Here is a 25,309-nt window from a genome sequence, read left to right as displayed (position 1 = left end):
TAGCAAGTGAAGGAGGTCATGAAACAGGAATGATGGTGATAGGTTCAAAGAACAGAGAGAAGACCAGCATAGAGGGGAGATAGAGACTGAGGCAGTAGGTGGTAAAGATCAGGTTGGAGAAGCAGGCCAGCTCATAAAAGCCTAGCAGACAATGAAAACGGGTTTGGAATTTATTGAATTAGAGGGTTTGAAGCAGAGGAGTGAGTAATCGTATTACTAATTAATACAGTCATATTTGTTTCTTACAAATAAACAACAACAGTGTAAGCAACAGTAGGCTGCCTGGGTTCACATGCTGTAGCTTTGCCACCACTGTATTCCCTTCAGCATACTGCTTCACTGCCCTCTGCGTCAGTTCATCTGTCAGTGAGGTCAGGGTAATGATAGTGTCTACTGCATAGCGTTGTTATAGGGAGTAAGATAATCAAATAAACTAACAGATCATAGCATAACGTGAAGCACCATAGATTGTTAAACAGCTAGATAGTTAATAATGACTAATTCTGGGAATTGGGGAAATGGATGTTGAACTTTTCATCTTTCTGTGTAATCTGACTTTAAAAAAGATTATATCTGTAGCTATAAACACTTATATTAAGAGATAAGATCTCAAATAAACAATTGAACTTTACATTGTAAGGAATTATAGAATACACTAGATCTAAACCTTGCTGAAGGAAGGAAATAATACAGATTACAGGAGAGATCAAGGAAATAGAAAATAGAAAAACAATAAAATCAATGAAAACAAAAGTTGATCATTTGAAAAGGTCAACAAATTTGACAAACTTTTAGTTAGATGGACTAAGAAACAATGAGAGAAGACTCAAATTATGAAAATCAGAAATGAAGCAGAGACATTACTAATCAGTTCTACATAGATAAAAAGGATTATGTGAGAATACAATGAACAGTTGTACAGCAACAAGTTGGATAATCTAGATGAAATGGGCAGATTCTTCCTAGAAATACAAAACCTGCTAAGAAATAGAAAATCTGCATAGACTAACAGGGAGATCAAATCAGTAATCAAGTCCCCCATCAAGAAAGGCCCTGGACGTATGGGTTTCTCTCATGAATTCTAATAAACATTTAAAAAACTAACACCAATCCTTCTTACCTTTTGATGGCTCAACAGTGGAAATTGATCAATGGTAATACATAACATTAACATAACAAAGGGGAAAAAGGAACACCACAATTAATGCAGAAAAAGCATTTGACAAAACTCACGATAAAAACACTCAACAAACTAGGAATAAAAGGCAACTACTTCAACACAGTAAAAACCCTTGTGTGAAAAAACCTACAGCTAACATCATGCTCGGTGGTGAAAGACTGAAAACTTTTCACCTAAGATCAAGAAGAAGGCAAGGATGCCTAGTTTCACCAGTTCTATTTAATATAGTACTGGAAATTTTGGCAAGATCAATTAAAGAGATAAAAGGCATATAAATTCAAAAGTAAAAAGTAAAATTATCTCTTAATAGATGATATGATCTTATTTGTAGAAAACCCTAAAAATTTCACAAGATTATTAGAGCTAATAAATGAATTCAAAGTCAACCCACAAAAATCTGTTGCATTTCTATACAGTAACAATGAGGATAGATATATAGACTAAAGGAATATAATAGCCCAGGAATAAACCCTCACATATACAGTCATATAATTTTTGACAAGCGTGCTAAGACCATTCAATAGGGAAAGAACTCTTTTTTTAACAAATAGTACTGGGAAATCTGGATATATACATGCAAAAGAATGAAGTTGGACCCTTACCTAACACCATACACAAAATTCAAGTCAAAATAGATCAAAGATCGAAAGATATGAATTAAAACTATGAAACTCTTACATGAAAACATTAGGTAAAAGCTTTGTGACATTGGGTTTGGCAGTGATTTCTTCCACAGGCAACAAAAGAAAAAAATAAACAAATTGTACTTCATAAGAATTTTTAAACTTTGTGCATCAAAGGTCTATATCAGTAGAGTGAAAAAGAAACAGAATGGGAGAAAGTATTTGCAAATCACATATCTGATAGGGGATTAATATCCAGAATATATAGAGGGCTCCTGAAACTCCACAACAATTAGAAACCCAGCTGTATTTAAAAATCAGCAGGGAAAAAAAAAAATAAAAATAAAAATCGGCAGGGACTTCCCTGGTCCATTGGTTAAGAATCCTCCTTCATGCAGGGGACGTGGCTTTGATCCCCGTTCAAGGAACTAAGATCCCACAGGTCTCGGAGCAAATAAGCCCATGCACCACAGCTAGAGAGCCATGTGCCAGAACTGGAGAAAGCCCACCCACGTGCTGCTAGGAAGACCCAGAGCAGCCAAAATTAAAAAAAAAAAAAAAAGGTCAAAGAATTTGAATAGACATTTCTCAAAAAATGGTATACATATATCCAATGAGTACATGAAAAGATGCTCAACATCACTGATTATAGGGAAATGCAAATCAAACCCACACTGAGGGAAATTCCCTAGCCGTCTAGTGGTTAGGACTCCATGCTGTCACTGCCGGGGCCTGGGTCAATCCCTGATTGGGGAACTAAGATCCCACATGCCACGTGGAATGGCCAAAAAGAAAAAGATACCACGTCACACCCATCAGAATGGCTACTGTTTAAAAAAAACAAAACAGGTGTTGGCAATAATTTAAAAAAAACTAGAACCCACTATTGGTGGGAATTTAAAATAGTATAGCCACTGAAGAAAACAGGTTGGCAGTTCCTGAAAACATTAGAAGTAATGTGACCTTATGATTCAGCAATTCCACTTCTGGGTATATATGTAAAAGAATTGAAATCAGGATCTCAAAGATATATTTGTAGATCCATATTCATAATTATTCACACTAGCTAAAACGGAAGCAACTCAAGTGTCCATTGATGTATGAATGGAAATGCAAAATGTGGGATATTCCTACAATATAGTATTATTCAGCCTTAAAAAAGATGGAAATTCTGACACTTGCTACAATTTGGTAAACCTTGAGGACATTATAAGCTTGTTAGAAAAGGACACTTACATAAGATACTCAAAGTGAGTAGTTGAAATCAGAGACAGTAGACTGGTGGATGGCAGGGCTGAGGAAGGGGGCAAACGGAGTTATTGTTTAACAGATAGTTTCAATTTTAGAAAATGAAGAGTTCTGGAGACAGATGATGGTGATTATAGCACAAGTTCATGAAATCTAATACCACGGAACTGGATGTTAAACATGGTTAAGATGATCAAATGTTCTATTTTTCATATTTTAGCATGATTTAAAAACTGGAAAACAGTAAAACTGATCATGGTAAAAATACACATATATATATATTTAGGTATATAATATTTTTTAATTAGGAAAATTGAGAGAAAAAAGCTTCAAAGTATGATTTCAGATTTGCAATTCAGAAAGAAAGTCAGCTCAGTGTCAATGTTTTGTTGCTCATTTGTTTTTTTAAGAGGTATTGGTTTAGTCCCTAAGTCGTGTCTGAATCTTGTGGCCCCATGGACTGTGGCCCACCAGGCTCCTCTGTCCATGGGATTATCCTGGCAAGAATACTGGAGTGGATTGCATTTCTTTCTTCAGGGGATCTTCCTGTCTCAGGGATCAAACCCGTGTCTCCTGCATTGGAGGCAGTGTCTTGCATTGCAAGTGAATCCTTTACTGCTAAGCCACCAGGAAAACCCTTTTTCAGAGGAAGAGGACACTAAAAATATCATGTAGATTAGATGAGGGTCTTCTACTCTGCCTATAGCATAATTTGTCATTCTTTTCCCAGATGTATTTAGGGATTTGGGATAATCTACCGGGTGTTGTGAAGTGTCAAATGGAACAAGCACTTCATCTTGATTTTGGTACAGAATTGGAACCAAGAAAAGAAATAGTGCTATTTGATAAGCCAACTAGGGGAACTACTGTCCAGAAATTCAAAGAGATGGTCTACAGTCTCTTTAAGGTAAGTATATGCATTCACATGTTGCTGGTATGACGTGGTTCTCTTCTAGAAGCTGGCAGGATTTCATTGTAAGCCATAAAAATGTTGCTATTCTTTGACCTATATCAAGGACTCTATCTTGAGGAAATAATTCAAAGAAAAGGAAAAAAAAAAAAGGGGGGTGTTTACTTTAACATTACTTATTATAGCTAAAAACGTCCCAATGTGAAAGGAGAGTTCATTAAGTAGATGGGCTGCTCTGTAGCTTCACATTATAACCAGTACACCATTTTTAAAAAGGTGAAATAAAATTAGTAGACCCGTTTTTTTTAAAGAATTAAATAGAAATATTAAAAGATGAAAATAACACTTCTGGAAAGAATATTTTTCTCATTTTCATCGCACTCATATTTTCACTCAAAATCTTTCTTTTCTTTGGACAGTTGATACTTTTAGACTGTTTTGTGCCAGGGAACATTCATAGGGAAATCACTTTTTAGCCTTTACTATTGGAACAATATACTTGAATGAAATGTAAAAACAATTACAAAATAAGAGATAGTAATTTGTAGTTGACCTTTACAGCTTTGGATATGGGCAAATTATACTGCAGTTTTGCAAGTGTATGGATAAGGCAAAGAATTAATTAATGGTTTGGTTAACTATCTACAGGGTTTAAGGAGATTATGGGAGTTAGGGTGGTCATTTCTTAACAGATAAGTATACTTAGCAAAGTGGGTTTTACTGCAAGTACCTAAAGCATAGTTTTGACTTGACAAATATAAATATCTGCTGCTGCTGCTACTGCTGCTAAGTCGCTTCAGTCATGTCTGACTCTGTGCGACCCCATAGACGGCAGCCCACCAGGCTCCCCCATCCCTGGGATTCTCTAGGCAAGAACATTGGAGTGGGTTGCCATTTCCTTCTCCAAAGCATTAAAGTGAAGAGCAAAAGTGAAGTCACTCAGTCATGCCCGACTCTTAGCGACCCCATGGACTACAGCCTACCAGGATCCTCCGTCCATGGGATTTTCCAGGCAAGAGTACTGGAGTGGGGTGCCATTGCCTTCTTTAATAAATATCTGGGAATGTATTAAATCTCCTATGGGTATTCCAGTAGGAAGGTTATTACTTAGCAGGGTAATCATTCCCACAAAGGAAGTTAGTATGTATGTTACACATGGGATACTCATTTTTCATACCTTCTGTGTAAGCCAAGTTCTTATCTCTACAGGCAAAGTTGGGTGACCAAGGGAACCTCTCTGAGCTGGTTAACCTCATCTTGACAGTAGCTGATGGAGACAAAGATGGCCAGGTTTCCTTGGGGGAAGCGAAGTCAGCATGGGCACTTCTTCAATTAAATGAATTTCTTCTCATGGTGATACTTCAAGATAAAGAACATACCCCAAAATTAATGGGATTCTGTGGTGATCTCTATGTGATGGAAAGCGTCGAATATACCTCTCTTTATGGAATAAGCCTTCCCTGGGTCATTGAACTTTTTATACCATCTGGGTTCAGAAGAAGCATGGATCAGTTGTTCACACCATCATGGCCTAGAAAGGCTAAAATAGCCATAGGACTTCTAGAATTTGTGGAAGATGTTTTCCATGGCCCATATGGAAACTTCCTCATGTGTGATACTAGTGCCAAAAACCTAGGATATAATGATAAATATGACTTGAAAATGGTGGACATGAGAAAAATTGTGCCAGAGACAAACCTGAAAGAACTTATAAAGGATCGTCACTGTGAGTCTGATTTGGACTGTGTCTATGGCACGGATTGTCGAACTAGCTGTGACCAGAGTACAATGAAATGTACTTCAGAAGTGATACAACCAAACTTGGCAAAAGCCTGTCAGTTACTCAAAGACTACCTACTGCGTGGTGCTCCAAGTGAAATTCGCGAGGAATTAGAAAAGCAGCTGTATTCTTGTATTGCTCTCAAAGTCACAGCAAATCAAATGGAAATGGAACATTCTTTGATACTAAATAACCTAAAAACATTACTGTGGAAGAAAATTTCCTACACAAATGACTCTTAGTTCATTTGGACATTGTGACCATTTTAAGAAACTTAGCACTTCAAAAGAAAACTATTCATCATTTTTTCTACATGGCTTGATTCAAACCCTTGCGTTAACAAACTCCTTTCCCCTGGTCCTAAGGAAGCCATCATCTTAAAATACATGTTGACTGCTGAAGGCAGGAGTTACAGGATCAAAAGGTCCAAAAATTTATTCCTGTCCTTTTAGAAACTCTTGGTAAACTTCCTAGTACATCTACCATGTAACTATTTTGACTAATGACTTAAAAAATAATGCTGTGAAAAGCCTCATTCCATAAACATCAACGGTGAAGAGTATTTTGTAGATTTGTTAGCCAAATATCAGTGCTGGAAATTGTGTCTGCATTGAAGCTGCTATTTAAAAAAGAAAATTTATAAATTTACTAATGTCTTAGCATGGTAAAGTTTGCACATTAACAGGAATTAAGACTGCAAAGCAGGTAAATTAAAATTACTCCTTTATAAACAGGTGTTGGGTTAATAGCATGGTTTCTTATATTATACACTAAAATCCATTTATGTATGAAATTTTACATGGCTTCAGAATGTTGAGTGGCCCTTCCCCACTTGAAACCCATCAGGAAGATTCTTTCTGGCAGTATGGAACTGCCAATTTCAGAGGCTGAATATGGATGAGCTTTCATCATCCTAGATTTAAAGCATCTGTATCTTAGTAACCAGCCGCTGGTCCTTCAAAAGGCACATCTTTAGGCCACAGACCCAACAGTTCCACATATCTTGAATTTGAGCTATTCAGAGTGGAACTCTGAAATCATACAACTTCCTATTAATAACTGATTTCAAACATTATTCCCTATTGGCCAAAGGGCTGTTTCTTAAGAGGCATGTAAATTTACCCACCTAATGCTTTGTCATGTAAATTTGACATACAGGGGTTGATATTTGCTCCTCTCTTGTTTATTCAGATCTGGCATGTGCCTTTCAACTCTATAAAATGAAACAGCTCATGTGAGAAAGACCCAGTATTTTCTGCTCAAAGCTTCACCTGGTTAAAATGAACATGTTAAAATTATATGACCTTCATGGGACAGTTTCCTCTGAAAAATTAAAGCCGGGAATTAGTATCAGTTTTTCTTACTTTAAAATTGTAAACTTCGAAGGTACTTTTTCTTCCCACTTATCATGTGGTTACAATAAATGAACTGAAGAAATACTTCTAGTGGAAGGTTTGTCTGTTGCTTACCAGACTTGAATTAACTCCTGTCAGGAGGAACTGATGCCCAAGAAGCAGATATGAACCTTTAGGCAATATGTAAGCTCTGGGAAAAGCTATACTTGTTTCTGGAAGGAAAATACTGGCTATGGCAGGTGCTTTCCAAAATTCCATTAACAAGAGCTTAACACAAACAGCTGCTGTTCAATAAGTTTATTATTGTATTATCTGAAAAATCTTGATAGAAAATTGTGGTTTGGTTTAACTCTCAGCAGCTCGTTCCTGAGCTCTAAGGAAGCTTGCCTTCTTCTGAGCTACCCGATCTTTCTTCTGGGCAAGTGACATTTTGGGACGGTTCCACCTAGTAAACGAAAAGAAAGGGATGTAACTTTTAAAAACCATAACTAAAGAGCATAGAGAATATTTAGCTTTGAAAAAGACAGACTTTAAAAGTCAAATAATCTAATTCTCAACACATGTACCCATTTATGATCTTAGTCTAACTTTCCCAAATTCCAATTTCTGTGATATTGCCCTATTATATCACAGGACCAAAAATCAAGTAAAGATTTAAGTATAATGCTTAGACTCATTATTAAAATCCCATGTGCCATGCAGCACAGCCAAAAAAGCAGCAGTAGTTACAATGTACTGGGATAGAATGAGCCACCTCGGTAGCATCCGAGGCTAATACATTTCTATCACCACAATCACTTTAGCAAACCTGGTTCCCCTCACCTCTGCAACATCATGCAGAGCTAGTGATCGAGTTTGCACAATTTCAGAGTCTGAGTGAGATGCAACAAGGCAAGAACCCCTCCCAACCTTTCTTTCCAAAAGAAGAAAGATACACACCTCTTCTTTTTAACTTCTTTCTTAGGCTTCTTCTCATACACTGGATTCTCTCGTATTGCAGCATGAGCTTTCTTATACATCTCCTCCATCTGAAACAAAGCAAAGCAAACAGTACTTGGTTTCATTTCATGTGCCCTAAACGATAATGTGACACACTGTATTCTACTGCTTGCTCTATTTTGTCCTTCTAAGACAGATTCTCAAAAGGAGTTACACTAAGTCCATGTTGGTATCTGTATGAAAACCACATGTTCCGAAGTCCCAGTTTTTACCACAGGCAATGTGAACTGACACTATTCACAAAACGTAACTTAATCTTCCTCAAAAAAAAAAAGAAAAAAAATTCACAAAAATTTCTGAACTGTTCAGCTATACTTCTTGAGTCAAGTTCAGAGTAAATTGTTTCTATAGAAACACATACTATGCTCACTTAAAACCATCTGACCTAAATTCTTTCATTCAAGTACAGATACAGGCCAGCATTTAAGAGGTTACAACGAGGAATACGTGGGCCAACAAACAAATGCCAAATACATCTCTGTCCTCCCACATTCCCCATTATTTCTATTTTCCACTGATTTCTGATAGGTCTTTACAAAAGTTATTCCCAGGATCCCATACCAGGAACCTCCTGATCTATTAGCACAAATCACCATATCTGGCAGTATCAGGCCTTAGTGGAATCAGAAAGAGGTCTGAATTTCTGTAGAAAATCCTGAAAGGCTATTAAGAAACATTACTGAGAATTTTGTTCTAAAATTTAACAAAAAACCATGTTGCAACTCTCTGAATTGTTTCAATACTCCCTAACCCAAGCAAATGACTACCAAACACATGGAAGACCAAGTCATGAAGAAAGGAAAATGCCTGAAACGCAGGAACAGTTACCTTCGTAAGAATGAGTCAAGTTAATCCAGATCTCTACAGGTTCAACGTGGATAAAATGCAATTACTACATGCATTTGTATAAAGCTCATTAGCCAAGGAAAATAATGCAAAAACTTAAAACAGCACTTGAGACCTCAAATACCTAAATCCCTTTTAAAGTTTCTCTACTTCTCTTAGCTATTACAGCTCTCTACTGTATTTAACAAATTTAATGACTTCAAATGCAGCCATTTAACAAATCTAACCAACCCAGTTCACTTCTTCCACAAGGTCAATTCCATAGGAAATACAACCATGTATGTAGATAATACCATGAGTTTAGTTTATAAAAGGACCACTTTCTGTTGGAGACATACCAGATGTGTGCAGAAGATTTCAGGAGGCACACATAAGCAGAGGCCTCTACAGATAAAATGAATGAGCTTACTGTAAAAGGATTAGCCAAAGAATGGTCTGGCTGAAGTATACCATGCATTAAGAAAGTAACAGGAAGCAGACATCTGAAAACACATGTTGTAGCTTAGGAAGCAGAATCAGTCAAAACTAAAAGGTATTTTTAATACTAGGGTGATGTCAACAGTAACAAAGAAATATACTCATGTGAAAGTTAACATGCCTCTACATTACTAATATAAAACTACCCATTTCCTAGCTCAGAAACTCAGAACTACAGTGTTTATTCAGTCTTAAAAGACTGTTTACTAAGCACACAAGTGACATTAAGTAATCTACCACCCAATTATAATTCTATTTTAAATATAACTTTTAGACATAGGTATACCAAAATACAAACTATGCACCAACAGAAAGAACCTAATAATAATTACTTGACATATAAACCATCAATTTACATAAAATTCTATATTTGTAGATTTTATAATCTGTGATTTTGGTGTTCTATGCCCTCATTATCAAAACTAGCACTATCATATTCAATTACTTCAATGTGTTAAGAGATAACCCTGAGACTGAACTTTAGGTGTGATAAACTTCACAACATTAAACTTGAGAAAACACGGGCCCTTTCACTTTTGCAACATCACACACAACTAGTGATAGACCTGTCCCTCTCCTTTTATGTGCATGCCTGAGACAGAAAACCAACATGGCACTTACTGGCTATAATGAAGAATGAACCTTTCCCCTATTATCTCAAAAAAAGGGAAATTTAGTAAATAGCACCTCATATCAGAGTAGAACCACATGAATGAATTTTTTAACTATAGAACAGCCAAATGCATAAGAGCCACCAAATGCTTTAGATTTGGATGCTTGAAGCTTGCCATCTTTAAGCAACTAAAAGATTCCTAGAAGCATGCTGACAAGCCTAGCTCCTAATATCTTTTCTGACTTTTTAACTTGTCCTGGGCCCAATATTCCAATTTCATTTTAAGCCAAAAACTACTTTTTAAGGTCTATACCTACAAACATGCCCTTATTTAATTTTAACTGTTAACCTGAGATAAAACTGTATTAATGTACCTACCCAAAACAGATAGAAAACTCGGTTCTATAAATTTACCAATACAGGCATTTAAAAATTTTTTACCATGTCTGGAGTTACGTTGTTCTTTATGTACTGAGAGAACTGTTTCTTGTAAGCATCTTCATCTTCTTCAATCAGGTAACGCATGTAATCTGCCACGTTTTGCCCCATGATGTGCTTTCGGTGGACCTCAGCACTGAATTCTTTGCTTTCTGAATCATAACCAGGGAACCGTTTGGTACTGAAATAAAGTTTTCCATATTTTAGGATATACTGGTTGAAATCAGTTTACTACCAGGAATTCATTTCAGTAGCTGCCATCAGTCCCGTCTTGAAACAATTAATTGCATCATATGCAACCACAGGACCAACTACGGACTGCTCAGTTAGTGGGATATCATCATTCAGCAGCTAATTTCTGAATTCCTGGACAGAAAATCATGCCACAAGCACGTTTAAAAACTATTAAATGAACCAAGGCCACTATAAAGTTAGTTCTCCATATTTCATAGACACATCTCAAAACTACTTTCCTGAAAACCTACAATTACTTAGTGGTGCCTCAGGGTACATGCTAAAAGGGATTTGTTCCAGATTACATTTAACAGGTGCCTTGCAAGAGAACTGGCAAGACACAACCCCCTCCCTGCAAACCCCCTACATTATAGAAATAAGTGCCAGTTAGGTTATATTTTACTGTTTACCACTCCCCTGCCAAAACAGGCAAGTGAGGGGGAGGGGAAGTATTGGTGGAATAGAGTTGCTCATTTCTAACCAAAATTTACCTTGTGGCCCAGCTCGTAAAGAATCCCCCTGCAATGCAGGAGACCTGGGTTCGATCCCTGGGTTGGGAAGATTCCCTGGGAGAAAGGAAGGGCTACCCACTCCAGTATTCTGGCCTGGAGAATTCCATGGACTGTATAGTCCATGGTGTGGCAAAGAGTCAGACATGCCTGAGCGACTTTCACTTTACTTCAACCAAAACTTAGCCACACACAAAAGGTAGTTGTTTCAACACTGGCTTCTCTACTTACCGGCTCTAAAACCTTGGACAATTCATTTTACCTCTGAAGCCCAGTCTCTTCACTTATAATCCATGTTACAATCCCTTCCTACCCCACCAAGTTCCTTTTACACAGTACCCAGCACATGGCAAGTACACAATGATACTACTATTACTTTCACTGGTTCAGTTTTCTCCAAAGCCCAACTGCTTAGAAATAGTGCAGTTTTGGAGTCCAAGAAACGTGGTCTTGAATACTATTACCTGTGAGGGATAGACAAGCCTCCATCGACAGCTCCCTTTAGGGCCCCAAAAACTTTATTCCCGGTAGTAGTTCTGGCAAGTCCTGCATCCAAGTAACAGGTGAAGGCACCAGGTTGACCATCAATGCTTTCCACATTGTATTCATCACCAGTCACCTCGACTTGGCCTTCATAAATTTTGTCCATACCAAACCTATTAAGAAGCTATTAACAAAGAAGCCAGTCTAAATGCTTATCAGAATATATTCAAACAACTCTAAAATATCTCAAAATTCACAACTTTAATAGCCAAACAAACAAATTCTTTCCAATTCACTTTTCTCTTTATCCCAACCTACTTTTGAAGACATTTCAGACATCCAATTTTAATCACAAGTATAACTGTTTAATAGTTTCTGAATCGGCTATACTGTCCATACTTGATTTTTGTAGCAATCAATTAGGACACAGTACTTAAAAGAACATCTTTCTATCTCTACCAAGGCACTACATTATGTTAATTAAGCCACTACTCTGCTAGTACACGTCAGGTGGCTATGGTTTCACAAGTAGTGCCTTTGCACTAAAATGCTCTCATATAAAAGACGGTGTTCCGCAACCAAATATGTTTATAACCGGTGAAGATGTGGGTCCCCAACAATAACACATGCTTAACAACTCCAACGCAAAACAAGGTCAGTAACCAAGAAAACAAAAACAAGGCAAAAAGTACACTTTCATTTCCTTTCTGTATTATACGAAATGCTGCCACCCAGAGGCAAAGATTATTAAAACAAAACTGAATACCCCCACCAATGCCTACCCCCACCCCAAAAGCTTAAGGCACTGCTTCTCAAAACTTAGCATGTATATAAATCACGTGGACATCTATCAAAACATAATTTCTGAAGGTGTGGAGAACAATCTGCGTTTTTAACGTACGCTGATACTCACAAGATCTACACTTCTGAGTAGATCTGTCCAACAAGTAGCCACCAACCAGCCACAGCCAGTTATTCATATTTAAGTTAAAAACTCAGTTACGAGTAGCACTAAAAACATCTCAAGCACTCAATATATGTGGCTAGTGGTTACCACATCAGACAGCATAGATTACAGATATCCATCACTGCAGAAAATTCTACTGGCCTAGATACACCCAACAAACAGGAAGGAAAACTGGAGAGGAAAAAAAGGCTTCCCCAGATTAGAAAGTGTATCTGTTAGAAACAATGCATTTATAAAATTATCTTCTGCAGTGGTGCCCTTGTAAACCACAGGGCAACAAGGGCACTCCTCTGTCCCCATGGTTGAAGGTATCTGATCCATGTATGAACCATCTATGTTACAGACAACTCCAGTGAGCTAATTCCAAAATATGCCAATTGAAATAATCTTGTACATACCCTGCGGGCCAGCAGCAGGCCAGTACAATATGCCGCAGCATAATTTGTCAGGCCAACCTTCACACCATATTTTGGGAGTTCGTGAGCATAAGCTGCACAAACTATCATATCTCCTTCTATACGGGCATAAGCAATCTACAATAAAAGAAAAATGAGGTTAGTACTCTGTTTTCACTGATTACTTGTCCCAAGTATCTTTGTCAAAGGACGTAACGAAAAGCTAGATACACACCTGCATCACTTAAGACTTGTCTTTGTTAATTAAACCCACTCACTGTTTCAACTACAGATCTGGCTTCCTCATCTACAGCAGGTAGGTTTGAGTCAAATGCCACAATACATGTCTCAAATTACACAGCTGGTAATGGACAGGGAAGCCCAGTGTGCTGCAGTCCACTGGGTCGCAAAGAGTTGGACATGGCTGAGCAAACTGCTGCTTTCTGAAAATCTTTTGCACGGGAGACACCTTCATACATATTTACTAAAACTACTTCAAACAATATACAGGAATAAGAACACTCTTAAGAGTTTTAATATTCACACCCACCTACCTCTTCAAAGCAGTGGATTGACTTAGTCCACAACAAATTCTATTATCCTACTGGAATTATAATGGGCAAGAACCTTCTACTAGGTCTTAAATTTATCCTCCCATCCCCCACAAAACAGCATAGAACCATAAATTTCTCTAATCCACCCCCCTAAAGTGAATGGATTAAAATCTTCTGAGTATTTTTTTTCTAACACTACCAATTTTCCAGGCTCCACCTTCAGACCTACTAAAACTACTCAATGAACGTTTTTTGGAGTGCGAGGCACCAAACTAGACAGACCTAATCCATACATTTGTTCTGCTTCCCAGGTATGTCTCTAGCACAGTGAGGGAAGAAGTGGGGTGGAGGTTACCAACTATTATTTAAGTCTAAAATACAACTTACCTGACAAATGATATCTCTGTTCGTTACACGAACTATCATTCTGTATTTAGGAGTGTTGTACTTATTTTTATCTTGGATTACCAATCGTTTCCGAGCATAGTAGTCAGTTTTGCCCTCTGAAAGAAAAAAGTAAATTTAAAAAGTCCACTCTGCTACAAAGCAGAACCTTTTCCTACTGAGAATGTGAAAACCTGACCATACCTCGCCTTCTTCTGAATTTCACTTGGTATCTCTTGAAGTAGGCCTTGTTCTTGACAACTTTAACAAACCCCTTTAAGATAAAAGAATAAGTTATTAAAACTTTGATAAACGTTTTAGCTTGATACCTTTGACATTTAACTTTGTAACAAAGTAACAACTTAACTTTGTAACAAAGTAACAACCTAAACTTCAAAAGTGAATCCAGAAAACCATCACTTTCTCAAATCTGAGAAATCAAATCATTTTTCTTCTATTTCCCATCTATCAAGACTGACAGTTCTATAAAACAAAATAAAAATGAATCAGCGCCAAAACAGGAATGAAAAAGCAAACATACGAAATGCAGGCCAATTTATTATAGTAACCAGATATAAAACGAACACTATTAAAGTTTCAAACACTCTCCACTTTCATTCCCTCTTGGACCAACAATCCTTGTGTCCAACTTTTGCTTAAGACAACTATTTTGCAAACGTCAGTCTGTTCTTAATGCTGTCCCATTTCGTGAACCTGATATTTTCCCTTTCCACGAACTTTTTTCAAAAGCCTAAATTTCTTGTCACGAAACACAACCGGCCAAGCACACATTCAGCAATTACTTCCGATTAAAACAACAGTCCCCCACAAACTACAGCACCACACCACCAGAAAACCCACTAAAATCTGGTACCAGCGACAATTTGGAGAAAAAGGCAGGAGAGGCACATCAAAGTAAATGGGCTTGCTTTCGGGGCCCAAAGACACCACAGCCTCCAGGCTCTACTGACGGTTTTGGGTTAAAAGCCACTTCTTCGGCCCAGTAACACAGGTTTTCGAAACAACTTGCCGACCCCGACGCTCCCTCGGAAAAGCCACCAGTCATGAGCGGAGCTCATGTCCAAGAAGCCACAGCCCGTCTCCACTCAGTCCAGTAGTCTGAGACCGACTCCATGCAATCTTCCCTTCCGGGCCGCCTGCCGGAGCTCCCCTCTGCCAAGCCAGAACTATCCACACCGTTTGTCTACTACACTCACCTCCTCCTCAATCCCGTCCCAGCTCCCATCTTCTTCAACCCCTCCCCCAACTAAGCTTGAGCGCCGTGGCAGCCATTAAGGCCACGCTGGGAGCTGCAGCCCGACCACAGCGGAGCCGGCAATCTAACGCCATCCGACTCCTGCGCCGCGCTAAACAGACTCTAGGCGGGCTTTAGGACAAGGAGAGGGAGGCCCCATGCATCTGTAGCCCCAGCAGCGGGATGCCCACTCACCATGCTGAGGAACAGAACCCCAACTCCGCGGCTTGCCACAGAGCTGCAGAACCAGCACGGCTCCGGGGGGGAAAAAGGCCGCGGCGCGCGCGCAGGCGCAGTATGTAGCGCCGACGATCACGCCAGCGACGTGTGGAAGAGAGACCAGCCGGTCGGCCGGAGTGCAGTGTGCCTCCCCCTGCTGGTGGGAAGACCGGAGCTGACCTTCACCTTCCCCCGACAAATCCTCAGAGCCGCAGAGTCCCACAGCTCCACACTGGTAATCCGACAGGGAGCGACTGTGAGCACTAGCATGGAAGATTATTAACGGCATTCACTTTCCAATGCTAGCAAGTTGCTTCATAACAAACCTGTATTACTTTTGTAAGCAAGAAAAACAAATTTAATTAAGTAGAATGAATTTGCTGTAGAGCACTTTTGCCTGCTCCTTGACTACGCTTCCGAGTCCAGAGCGTATGCCCCTCACGAAGCTTTGCCTCAGTGCTCCAGGCCTGGGTTAGGGGCCTCCCACAGCACCTTTGTATCTGCCTAGCCTACCCTAGATTGTAAACTCCCTGAGGGTAGTAGGCCCTGCTGTTAAATTACTTTGCTTCTCTAGCACTTAGTCTAATCTGTCTGATACTTGATGAAACTGCAAACAAACCCAAATTGAGAGACATTCTACAAAGTAACTGGCATGTATTCTTCAAAAATGACAAAATCATGACCGTTAAGGAAAAACTAAAGAGCTATTCCGGATTGAAACAGACAACTACATGCAGTGTGCGATTCTAGGCTTCATCCTGGACAATAAAGCAAAAAAAAAGAAAAAGGAAGGGCTTTTATTTTTTTGCCTTTCTACGAAGAATATTCTCAGAATACTCAGTGAAATTTGAATGAAATCTGTGGATTAGATGGTGGTAATAGATCAATGTCAATTTCATTCTGATAACCACACTATGGTTGTGTATGAGAATGTTCTTGTTTTTCAGGAAATATACTTTGAACTATTTTGGAGTTCAAAATAGGCATTATTACACAATTTTACTCTCAAAAAATTACAAAAAATAATTACATTTGCGTGTGTACACATATACATGTAAAGAGAAGGAAAATGAAAAAGCAAATGTATTAAAATGTTAACAATAGGGAACCTGGAAGAAGGATATATGGAAATTTTTTGTACTACTGTTCTTACAACCAATTCGTGATTTTGAAATTATTTCAGAATGAAAAATAAAACATGGTGAGGACTTTCCTGGTGGTCCAGTGGCTAAGACTGTCCCCAATGCAGCGGGCCGGGATTCAACCCCTGGTCAAAGAATTAGATCCTACATGCCTCAACTAAAAATTCCTCATGCTGCTGCTGCTGCTGCTAAGTCGCTTCAGTCGTGTCCGACTCTGTGCGACCCCATAGACGGCAGCCCACCAGGCTCCCCCATCTCTGGGAATCTCCAGGCAAGAACACTGGAGTGGGCTGCCATTTCCTTCTCCAGTGCATGAAAGTGAAAAGTGAAAGTGAAGTCACTCAGTCATGTCCGACTTTTAGCGACCCCATGGACTATAGCCCACCAGGCTCCTCCATCCTTGGGATTTTCCAGGCAAGAGTACTGGAGTGGGATGCCATTGCCTTCTCCATGCTGAAACTATTAATAAAAAATCTCAAATGCAACAACGGGGATTGAAAATCCTGCTTGCTGCAACTAAGACCTGGAGGAGCCAAAAAATAAAAAAAAGAGAGAGAGAGACATTAGGAATTCCCTGCCAGATCAGTGGTTAGGAAATCCCTGGTTGAGGAATTGAGACCCCATAAGCAGCTCAATGTGGTCAAAGGAAAAATAATTAAAAATAAAACATTGATTCCTCTTAAAATAGGAGATATTTCTCTTATTATTTGAAGTGAAAACAAACTCAGTTTTATCAAATATGTCAAATATTTAAAACAAATAGAAAATAAATCAGCAATTTTTAGTTCTGGTAATGCCGAAGAATTGATGCTTTTAAACTGTGGTGTTGGAGAAGACTCTTGAGAGTCCCTTGGACTGCAAGGAGATCAGCCCTGGGATTTCTTTGGAAAGAATGATGCTAAAGCTGAAACTCCAGTACTTTGGCCACCTCATGCGAAGAGTTGACTCATTGGAAAAGACTCTGATGCTGGGAGGGATTGGGGGCAGGAGGAGAAGGGGATGACAGAGGATGAGATGGCTGGATGGCATCACTGACTCGATGGACTTGAGTCTGAGTGAACTCGGGGAGTTGGTGATGGACAGGGAGGCCTGGCGTGCTGCGATTCATGGGATTGCAAAGAGTCGGACACGACTGAGCGACTGAACTGAACTGAACTGAACTGATGATCAAAAAACATCTAATTATCTCACAATGTTTTTTCCCGTTTGTAATTGGTTTTTACCTTATGTGATTTTATGGTTGTACACTGAAGAAACAAAAAAACAAAAAAAGGTTGGATCCTTTTTTTTTTATATCAACATATTAGAAACCTTTTAAAACTGTCCTTTTATGTAGGAAAAAATAATTAGTCTTCAATGAAAGAATACACTTTATTTCTTAAAAGGAAAATGTGTAAAGCCATGATTTTGTGGGACTGAAAGTCTGGAAAACATCAAGGACAATGAAACTTAGTTATGATTGAGTATGTCTGGGTGTTCTGCTGGTAGGTTACTTATACATTGAAAGACTAATAAGATAAAGACATAAAAAATTCATAAATTATGATAAATTTATTCCATAAAACTTCCTTTTTTATCTCTTCATTTCAACAAAATTTCTGTGTTGCTATCACCAAGATAGCACATCATTTGTGATCTACAGATAGTAAGGCCAAATTGAACAAATTTTCTTGAGTCATTGTGGTTCTTAAATAATTTTTATTAATTTCAGTTAGGAGAAATTTTGTTGTGCTGAAGCAAGAGAAATGAATTTTAAATAAAGTTCATAAAGCAATACTTAGACTTGGATATGAACCTTGATATTTCCCATATCACAGTCAAACAAATGGTGTAATATATGATCAATTATTACTTTCAATAGAATACCACAGAAACTATTACCAGATATTTTTATATCATCATATAAACCACTGCATTTTTTTCCCCAGATTTCTTTGTCTCGGAATAGTATCCACAATTACCCAGGTTTTATTATTCTTCTTACAGTATTTCAATGATGGGGTATGATAAAGGAAAACAAAATAGTAGCATGTTGCTTGATTTGTTCAAATGTCTTTTCCATCAGACTATCCACACTGACCTTTCAGGGTCAGAAAATAATCTCTATAGAAATTAGTTTTAGGTTTATTTGTGCTTGAGTTTACTTCTTCACAGCCATGCAAACTTTTCCATTTCCTTGTTCCAATTTCCTTATATTTCATTCTAATGTCAATTTGTTGAATATCTCTCATGCAATTTCATTCAACATAGAAAAAATGTATCTACAATTTTTATGTTTTAAAAAATTAGATGTTTGAACACTTGTATATTATTAAAAGCAAGTAATATTTTAAAAATAGCACAAATTCAAAAAAAATTTTTATTTGTTTTGCCAAAGACTGATTTGCTCTCTGTTTGAGCACCTTTCCCTGTTTCACTTGACTCTTCCACAGCATCTCATATCTTGTTTAAATCAAATCTAACTTTTAGCAGGATGAATACCTCTAAACCTAAAACTGGAACATAAAGATAAGCAGGAAATTGGAGGCTTGGCTTTACTCAGTCATAAAACTTCATTATTCTAGAATCTTTTGTGTTCCTTTTATCACAAAGAAAGGATTTGATGAGTTAGTTCTTTTTTACTTTCCTAATAAAAAATTTCCATTACTCAAATTCTTTTGCACTCCAAAGCAGTTATCTGTTTCAAACAGCAGCACAACCTAAAACCTCATGACATTCAGGCACAGATGCCTTTTGTGTTGAGGACACAGCACAAGAAATGTGAAACAGCATTTCTCTGGGGCCTGAAGGTGTTCATTGCCAGGGCAGAGGCTTAGAGTTTCTGGTAAGAGCTGAATGCCGAGTCCCAAGTGACAGAGGCAGCCATGGCTGTGCATTCCATAATAAATCTACTTTTCTGTGCGTTTGAGAGATGTGAGGCTTTATAAAGTACAGACCTAGGGTAAGGGACCTGGCAAGGGCCCCTCTTGCCTGGGTCTTGGGAAGGTATTTTCTAGAAGCATCACAACCCCTGAAGATCATCTGACTTGAAATGTTTGTACTCCTCCCTGCTGGGCTGTTCTTCCAGACTAATCTCAATGACTCAGACTTGGTTAGGGGGGATAGTGAGTGGGGAACAGAGAGGGGGTGGCAGGATTTCTACACGTGGATCAGAAATAACAGACATCTACTGAGAACTTACTGTGTGCCAAAGTCTATGCTGAGTATTTATTACATTATCTCATTTTAATCTCAAAACTGATCCAGCAATAGTTCATTATCCTCACTTTACAGATGAAGAAAAGCATGCCACAGCCAATCACTGTGGAACACAGAAGGACTTTTCAAATCTGAGCCTGTCTTAAAACTGTACTAAAGGAAGGACCTTGTACTATAAAAAGTTCATTAATGTGTGTATTTGACTTTGGAGTATATTCCATGATGTATTTTTGTTTGACTAAGATGTTAACATTGTTTGTGTGAAAGTGTTGGTCTCTCAATTGTGCCCGACTTTTTGCAGTCCCATAGACTGTAGCCTGCCAGGCTCCTCTGTCTATGGAATTCTCCAGGCAAGAATACTAGAGTGGGATATATGTATACCTATGGCTGATTCATGTTGAGGTTTGACAGAAAACAACAAAACTCTGTAAAGCAATTATCTTTCAATAAAGAAATAAATTAAAGATTCTTTACTGTCTGAGCCACCAGCAGCTGAAACATTGGTTGGCTTAGACTAACTACAATTAGTTTGAAAGTGTAACTAATTCTAACTTTGTTTGAAAATAAAGAAGGAATTCCCTGGCTGTCCAGTGGCCAGGACTCTGTGCTGCTTCTGCAGGGAGCATGGGTTTGGTCCCTGGTTAGGAAACTAAGATCCTGCAAGCCATGTGGTCAACAAATAAATTAAGGTGAGACTGTAGCTAGTGAACTGCTTGTCATCTTCTAAGTCATCAAAATGAAACTAAAGTTTTACAAACTTCCAGAGAGTGAAGACTTAACAAAACTCCGATCAGTCCGAACTAAGAGACATAGCTTGTTGACTAGATGAAACCCATAGTATTAGAAGCAGGAGAGAAGCCCTTGAAGCTAAAGAAGGCAGTCCCAGGACAAATCTGGGAAGTCCATCCATTTTATTAGATGGTCAGTTAATATATGAAAGTCAGAAAGCTTAAATGATTCAGTAATATTTAGGAGTTTTCCTGGAGACTAAATTTATAGCAAGTCCTTAAGAAAAAGTTTGAAAGTCTAGAGATTGCTAAACTTTAAAGGTCAGTGCTGTCTTCAGGGCAATTATCATCTATTATGCTCAAGTTAAAAATCTATTATTGCCACAAAATCCATGGGGATATGAAATAAGGGGAAATCCCTATCTGTCCAGTGGTTAGGACTATGTGCTTCCACTATTGAGGTGGGAAGCACAGGTATGATCCCTGGTTGGGGAGCTAAAGTCCTGCAAACCTTACTGTGTGGCCAAAAAAAGCAAAACAAAAAAATTGAAATGAGAGGAAAGAAGCAGCTGGCTAGGCCTGTGTTAGGTGGTAAGGAACTCACCTGGGAGTTAAAAGTATGTCTTCATTTTTCCTGGAATCATCCAAGATAAGATAGTCTTATCTTACCAGTTCTTCAAGGCTTAAAATATATGACTCATAACAAACTCCATAAATCTTTTTGAGATTGTACTTGTTAAATGACACCAATAATATCTGTCTCCCTCTTCAGTTACTTTGGGAATGTAGGGAGGACCCAAGATACACACAAGAAAGCCCACCAAGTTCTTTGGGAGAAACAACATAAATTACTGTGGTTGATTCGCCACTTAGCCCACGACGATAAAACCGGCTTCTAGAGTCTCCCTGTTTCCTGAGTCAACTTCTTCAAGGAAATGTTGCAAGCAAACAAAAAAGGTGTAATTAGATCTGTTACAGACAACTTCAAAGTTATGGTCATGATGTTCTGAGTCATCCCTGCATTTCTATGTGGGGTCAGCATCTTGGAGAGTCTGTGCTTAAAGGCACAGTGTCTTGAATGGCATTTAACTCAGGCATCATGGCTATTAGATGAGTCAATACACAGAACGACTCTAGTATAATAGCAATGGAGGGCAGGACAAGTACGTGAAATATACTTGCGATACAGCAATAACACCAAAAGCCTTCTAGTCATACCTGATACCTGTCTTCTAATCAAGTTCCACGTGCATATCCTGGTGGCTGTATGTACTTGTTTTTTTTCTTTGGCCGTGCCATACAGCTTGTGGAATCTCGGTTACGAGACCAGGGATTGAACCCAGGCCATGGCAGTGAAAGACCTGAACCCTAACCACTAGGCCCCCAAGGAACTCCCGTGGTAGCTGCACTTTTAATATGTATATGTAATACCTGACCACTCTTATCTCTCATGCCCTGATCTAAGCTACCATCATCTGCTACCCAGATCATTGCATTAACTTACAGGTCTCTCTGTTTCAAACCTTGCACTTCTACAATCTATTCTCCACACAGTCAGACCGATCTTTCAAAAATATATGTCACTTCTGTCCTCAAAACCCTCCAGTGCCCAGAGTTCCTTCCAGGGCCTATGAAGCCCTGCACGGTCTGTTCCTGCCCCTATGTTCTTCTAACTTCATCTCCTCTCTTCCCATCCCTTCCTCATTCTGTCCCAGCTGGCCCTGAAGCCACTCCTCTTGAGTTTTAGCATTTGCACTAAATATTCCGTCTGTCTTTATCACCCATCCCCCAGGTATCCATGGGATGTGCTGCCTTACTTCTTTCAAATCTCTATTCGGTCATCTTCCTTTCAGAAAGGCCTTCCTTAGCCACTCCATCTGATATAGAATTCTCCATCACTCTATTCCTCATAGTCTGCTTTTCCTCCAAAGCATTTATTACCACCCAGCAATTGTCAATTTATTTGTTAATTTTTAAATCGTCTGCCCTCCATGCTACAAACACTCCCTTAAGAAAGGGAGGAACATTATCTGTTGCAATCACTGCTGCAGCACCAGCATGAAACAGAGCTTGGTATGAAGTTAACTGAATGATAAATGAAATGAAAATAATATCATGATAGGCACACTGTAATCTCTAATCATGTATTCTGATCATCCCATTTATCAACTGTTATGTAACAATCTACCTCAAAACACAGAAGCTTAAAATGATACTGTCATTCATTCGTTTTGCTGTGAATCAGTAGTTTGGGTAGGACTCAGTTTAGATGGCTTAGCTCTGCTCCATTTGGCATCAACTAAAGCGGCTCAGCTGGAGCCAGAAGGACCCATATTCTAAATGGCCCATTCACAAGGCTGATAGTTTGGGGTTGCTGTTGGCTAGCTTGGTTCCTCTCCATGTGGGCCTCTCTGAATGATGACCAGACTCCCAGACCGAGAGTTCCAAGAGAACAGGGGAGAAGTGCATGGCAGAGTGTGACTTCTATAGTACTCCATGGGACAAGGCAGTCACAAAGGCCCACCTGGAGGAGAGGCATGGACTTCACCTCTTACAGGGGGAGTGGCATGGTTCTAGAAACACATGTAGAATAGGAGAGATTGTTACAGACAGCTTAAAAAAAAAAAAAAGAAAACAAACACAGTATTCTAGGGATTCCTTGGTAGTCCAGAGGTTAAGACTCTGACTATCCACTGTAGAGAACATGGGTTTGATCCCTGGCTGGGGAGTTAGCATTCTGCATGCTAGCATTGAGCAGGCCCCCAAAAAATACATATATATATATATATATATATATATATATATATATATATGAAGTCTTCTAGGGAATTGCCTGGTGATCTGGTGGTTAGAACTCCATGCTTGTACTGCATGGATTCAGTCCTTGGTTGGGGAAGCCATGTGACCCCCTCAAAAAAAATCTCTTATGCTAATTAAACCAATTTTTGATTGTGTAAAATCATTATAACAACAAATATATTGATTCGTATGGAAATGTGCTATGTAATAACTGTACTTTTTTTGAGCTCATGTTAAAAAGTTATGCTTAAAGTATCTCAGAAGAAAATATATTCAATTCTTTCTGGACATTGTCTCCAGTCCTACTTCCAGTGGCTTGTTTCTGGCTTCTGTAACTACCTCTTCTTTTATTTATTTGTTTTATTTTTGGTTGCCCGGGATCTTCATTGCTGAGTGAGGGTTTTCTCTAGTTGCAGCAGGTGGGGGCTACCCTTCATTGTGGTGCATGGGCTTCTCACTGTGGTGGCTTCGCTAGTCATGGAGCACAGGCTCTAGGTGGTCAGGCTCAGTAGCTACAGCACATGAGCTTTGCAGAATCTTCCTGGACCGGGAATCAAACTCATGTACCCTGCATTGGCAGGGGGGTCCTTATCCACCGTTCCACCAAGGAAGTCCTATAACCACCCCTTTAAAAGGGGTTTCAACGAGAACTGAATTCTTGATCTTTTCTTTTCTTCTACTATTAAAAAATTATAGAAAAAAATTAAATATCAATTAAAAAGTCAATACACATATTCTAACCACACATCTCAAATGTTCTCTTAGCTATCTTCATTTTCAAATATTCTTTCTTTCATGGAGTTGGATATGCATGATTATTCATCTTTGAATTTTATGTTCGGTTTTTTAAAACTAATTTTATGGAAGTATAGTTGATTTACAATATTATGTTAATTTCTGCTATTTAGCAAAGCAATTCAAGTATACATATATACCTTCTTTTTCTTATTCTTTTTCATTATGGTTTATCACAGGATATTGAATATAGTTCCCCATGCTCTTGGGACCTTGTTGTTTATCCATTTTATATATATAATAGTTTGCATCTGCTAACCCCAAACTCCCAATCCTTCCCTTCACATCCTCTCTATCCAAGTCTGTTCTCTATGTCTGTGACTATTTCTGTTTTGTAGATAAGTTATTTGTGTCATATTTTAGATTCTACATATAAGTTATATCATCATATGATAAATTTGGATTTCTTTATCAAGTGGACCTCAGTTCAGCTCCATGGCTTGAAAAGCATATGAAATACCTACTACTTGCCTGGTACTGTGATGTTGAAGTAGGAATTAGGAACAGTTATATTCCTGCCTCAGAGCCGAGGATATTTGATCAAATAGAACATTTCATTCATCTCAGAATACTGAGTAGCAAAAAGTTATCATAATATGACTTAGTTACTCCACAGTATTTATATTTTCTATAAAGAAGAGAACAAGAAACATGAAAAATATCATTTATTCAAGGTAATGCCTTTTGAATTTCCTGTACTGATTACTAGCAGGGCCATATTTTAATGAACATATCTTATATTTCCTCTGAAAGCTTGGCCAAAATAAGAATATTTGTTTCTTCTCTGTGCTGGTGCATGCTCAGTCATGTTCGACTCTTTGGAGCTCCATGGACTGTAGCCCACCAGGCTCCTCTGTCCATGGGATTTCCCAGGCAAGTATACTGGAGTGCATTGCCATTTCCTCCTCCAGGGGATCTTCCCAACCCAGGGACTGAACCTGCATCTCCCGCATTGCAGGCAGATTCTCTACCTGCTGAGCCACCGGGGAAGTCTCTCTGTAGAGTACATTTTTTCCCATGCAATTTGAAGTACTGTTTGGTCTTGTCAAAATGGACAGAGTATCCACAGCCAAGGACAGAGTTGAAAGTAGTGCCTGGCAGTCCAGTCAGATGGATGAAGCAGCCTGATTTTCTGAGGTGGCTGTGCACTGAGGGTGAGTGAGACAGGCTACAACTCA

At 38.7% G+C, this 25,309-nt stretch overlaps 2 protein-coding genes and 2 non-coding genes across 5 annotated transcripts in view; 1 reads left to right on the top strand and 3 right to left on the bottom strand.

Annotated features, from left to right (window-relative positions):
* Positions 1-7,503, top strand: part of DIPK1A (divergent protein kinase domain 1A) — a 132,025-nt gene extending 124,522 nt beyond the window's left edge. For both annotated transcript variants that reach the window (XM_069598078.1, XM_069598069.1), the window contains exons 4-5: positions 3,782-3,958; positions 5,171-7,503. In XM_069598078.1, the coding sequence (XP_069454179.1) occupies positions 3,782-3,958; positions 5,171-5,983 (990 nt within the window). In that variant the 3' untranslated portion in view covers positions 5,984-7,503. The remainder of the gene's footprint in view (positions 1-3,781; positions 3,959-5,170) is intronic.
* RPL5 (ribosomal protein L5) lies at positions 7,379-15,582 on the bottom strand. Its single transcript, XM_069598107.1, has 8 exons — positions 15,446-15,582; positions 14,200-14,269; positions 13,999-14,114; positions 13,061-13,195; positions 11,677-11,879; positions 10,473-10,650; positions 8,036-8,124; positions 7,379-7,541 (listed from the first exon to the last, which is right to left on the bottom strand). The coding sequence occupies exons 1-8, from the start codon at positions 15,446-15,448 to the stop codon at positions 7,442-7,444; spliced, it is 894 nt and encodes a 297-aa protein (XP_069454208.1). The 5' UTR covers positions 15,449-15,582; the 3' UTR covers positions 7,379-7,441.
* On the bottom strand, positions 7,825-7,957 carry LOC138431607 (small nucleolar RNA SNORA66). Its single transcript, XR_011253763.1, has one exon. It is a non-coding gene; the product is annotated as a small nucleolar RNA SNORA66 (small nucleolar RNA).
* LOC138431598 (small nucleolar RNA SNORD21) lies at positions 10,723-10,818 on the bottom strand. The gene has a single exon (XR_011253754.1). It is a non-coding gene; the product is annotated as a small nucleolar RNA SNORD21 (small nucleolar RNA).
* Positions 15,583-25,309: the final 9,727 nt, after the last annotated feature.

Source organism: Ovis canadensis, chromosome 1 (assembly GCF_042477335.2).
Source record: "Ovis canadensis isolate MfBH-ARS-UI-01 breed Bighorn chromosome 1, ARS-UI_OviCan_v2, whole genome shotgun sequence".
In the NCBI taxonomy this organism is placed as follows: Eukaryota; Metazoa; Chordata; class Mammalia; order Artiodactyla; family Bovidae; genus Ovis; species Ovis canadensis.
The sequence above is the reverse complement of the archived record's forward strand: the minus strand, read 5'-3'. Positions and strand labels throughout refer to the sequence as shown.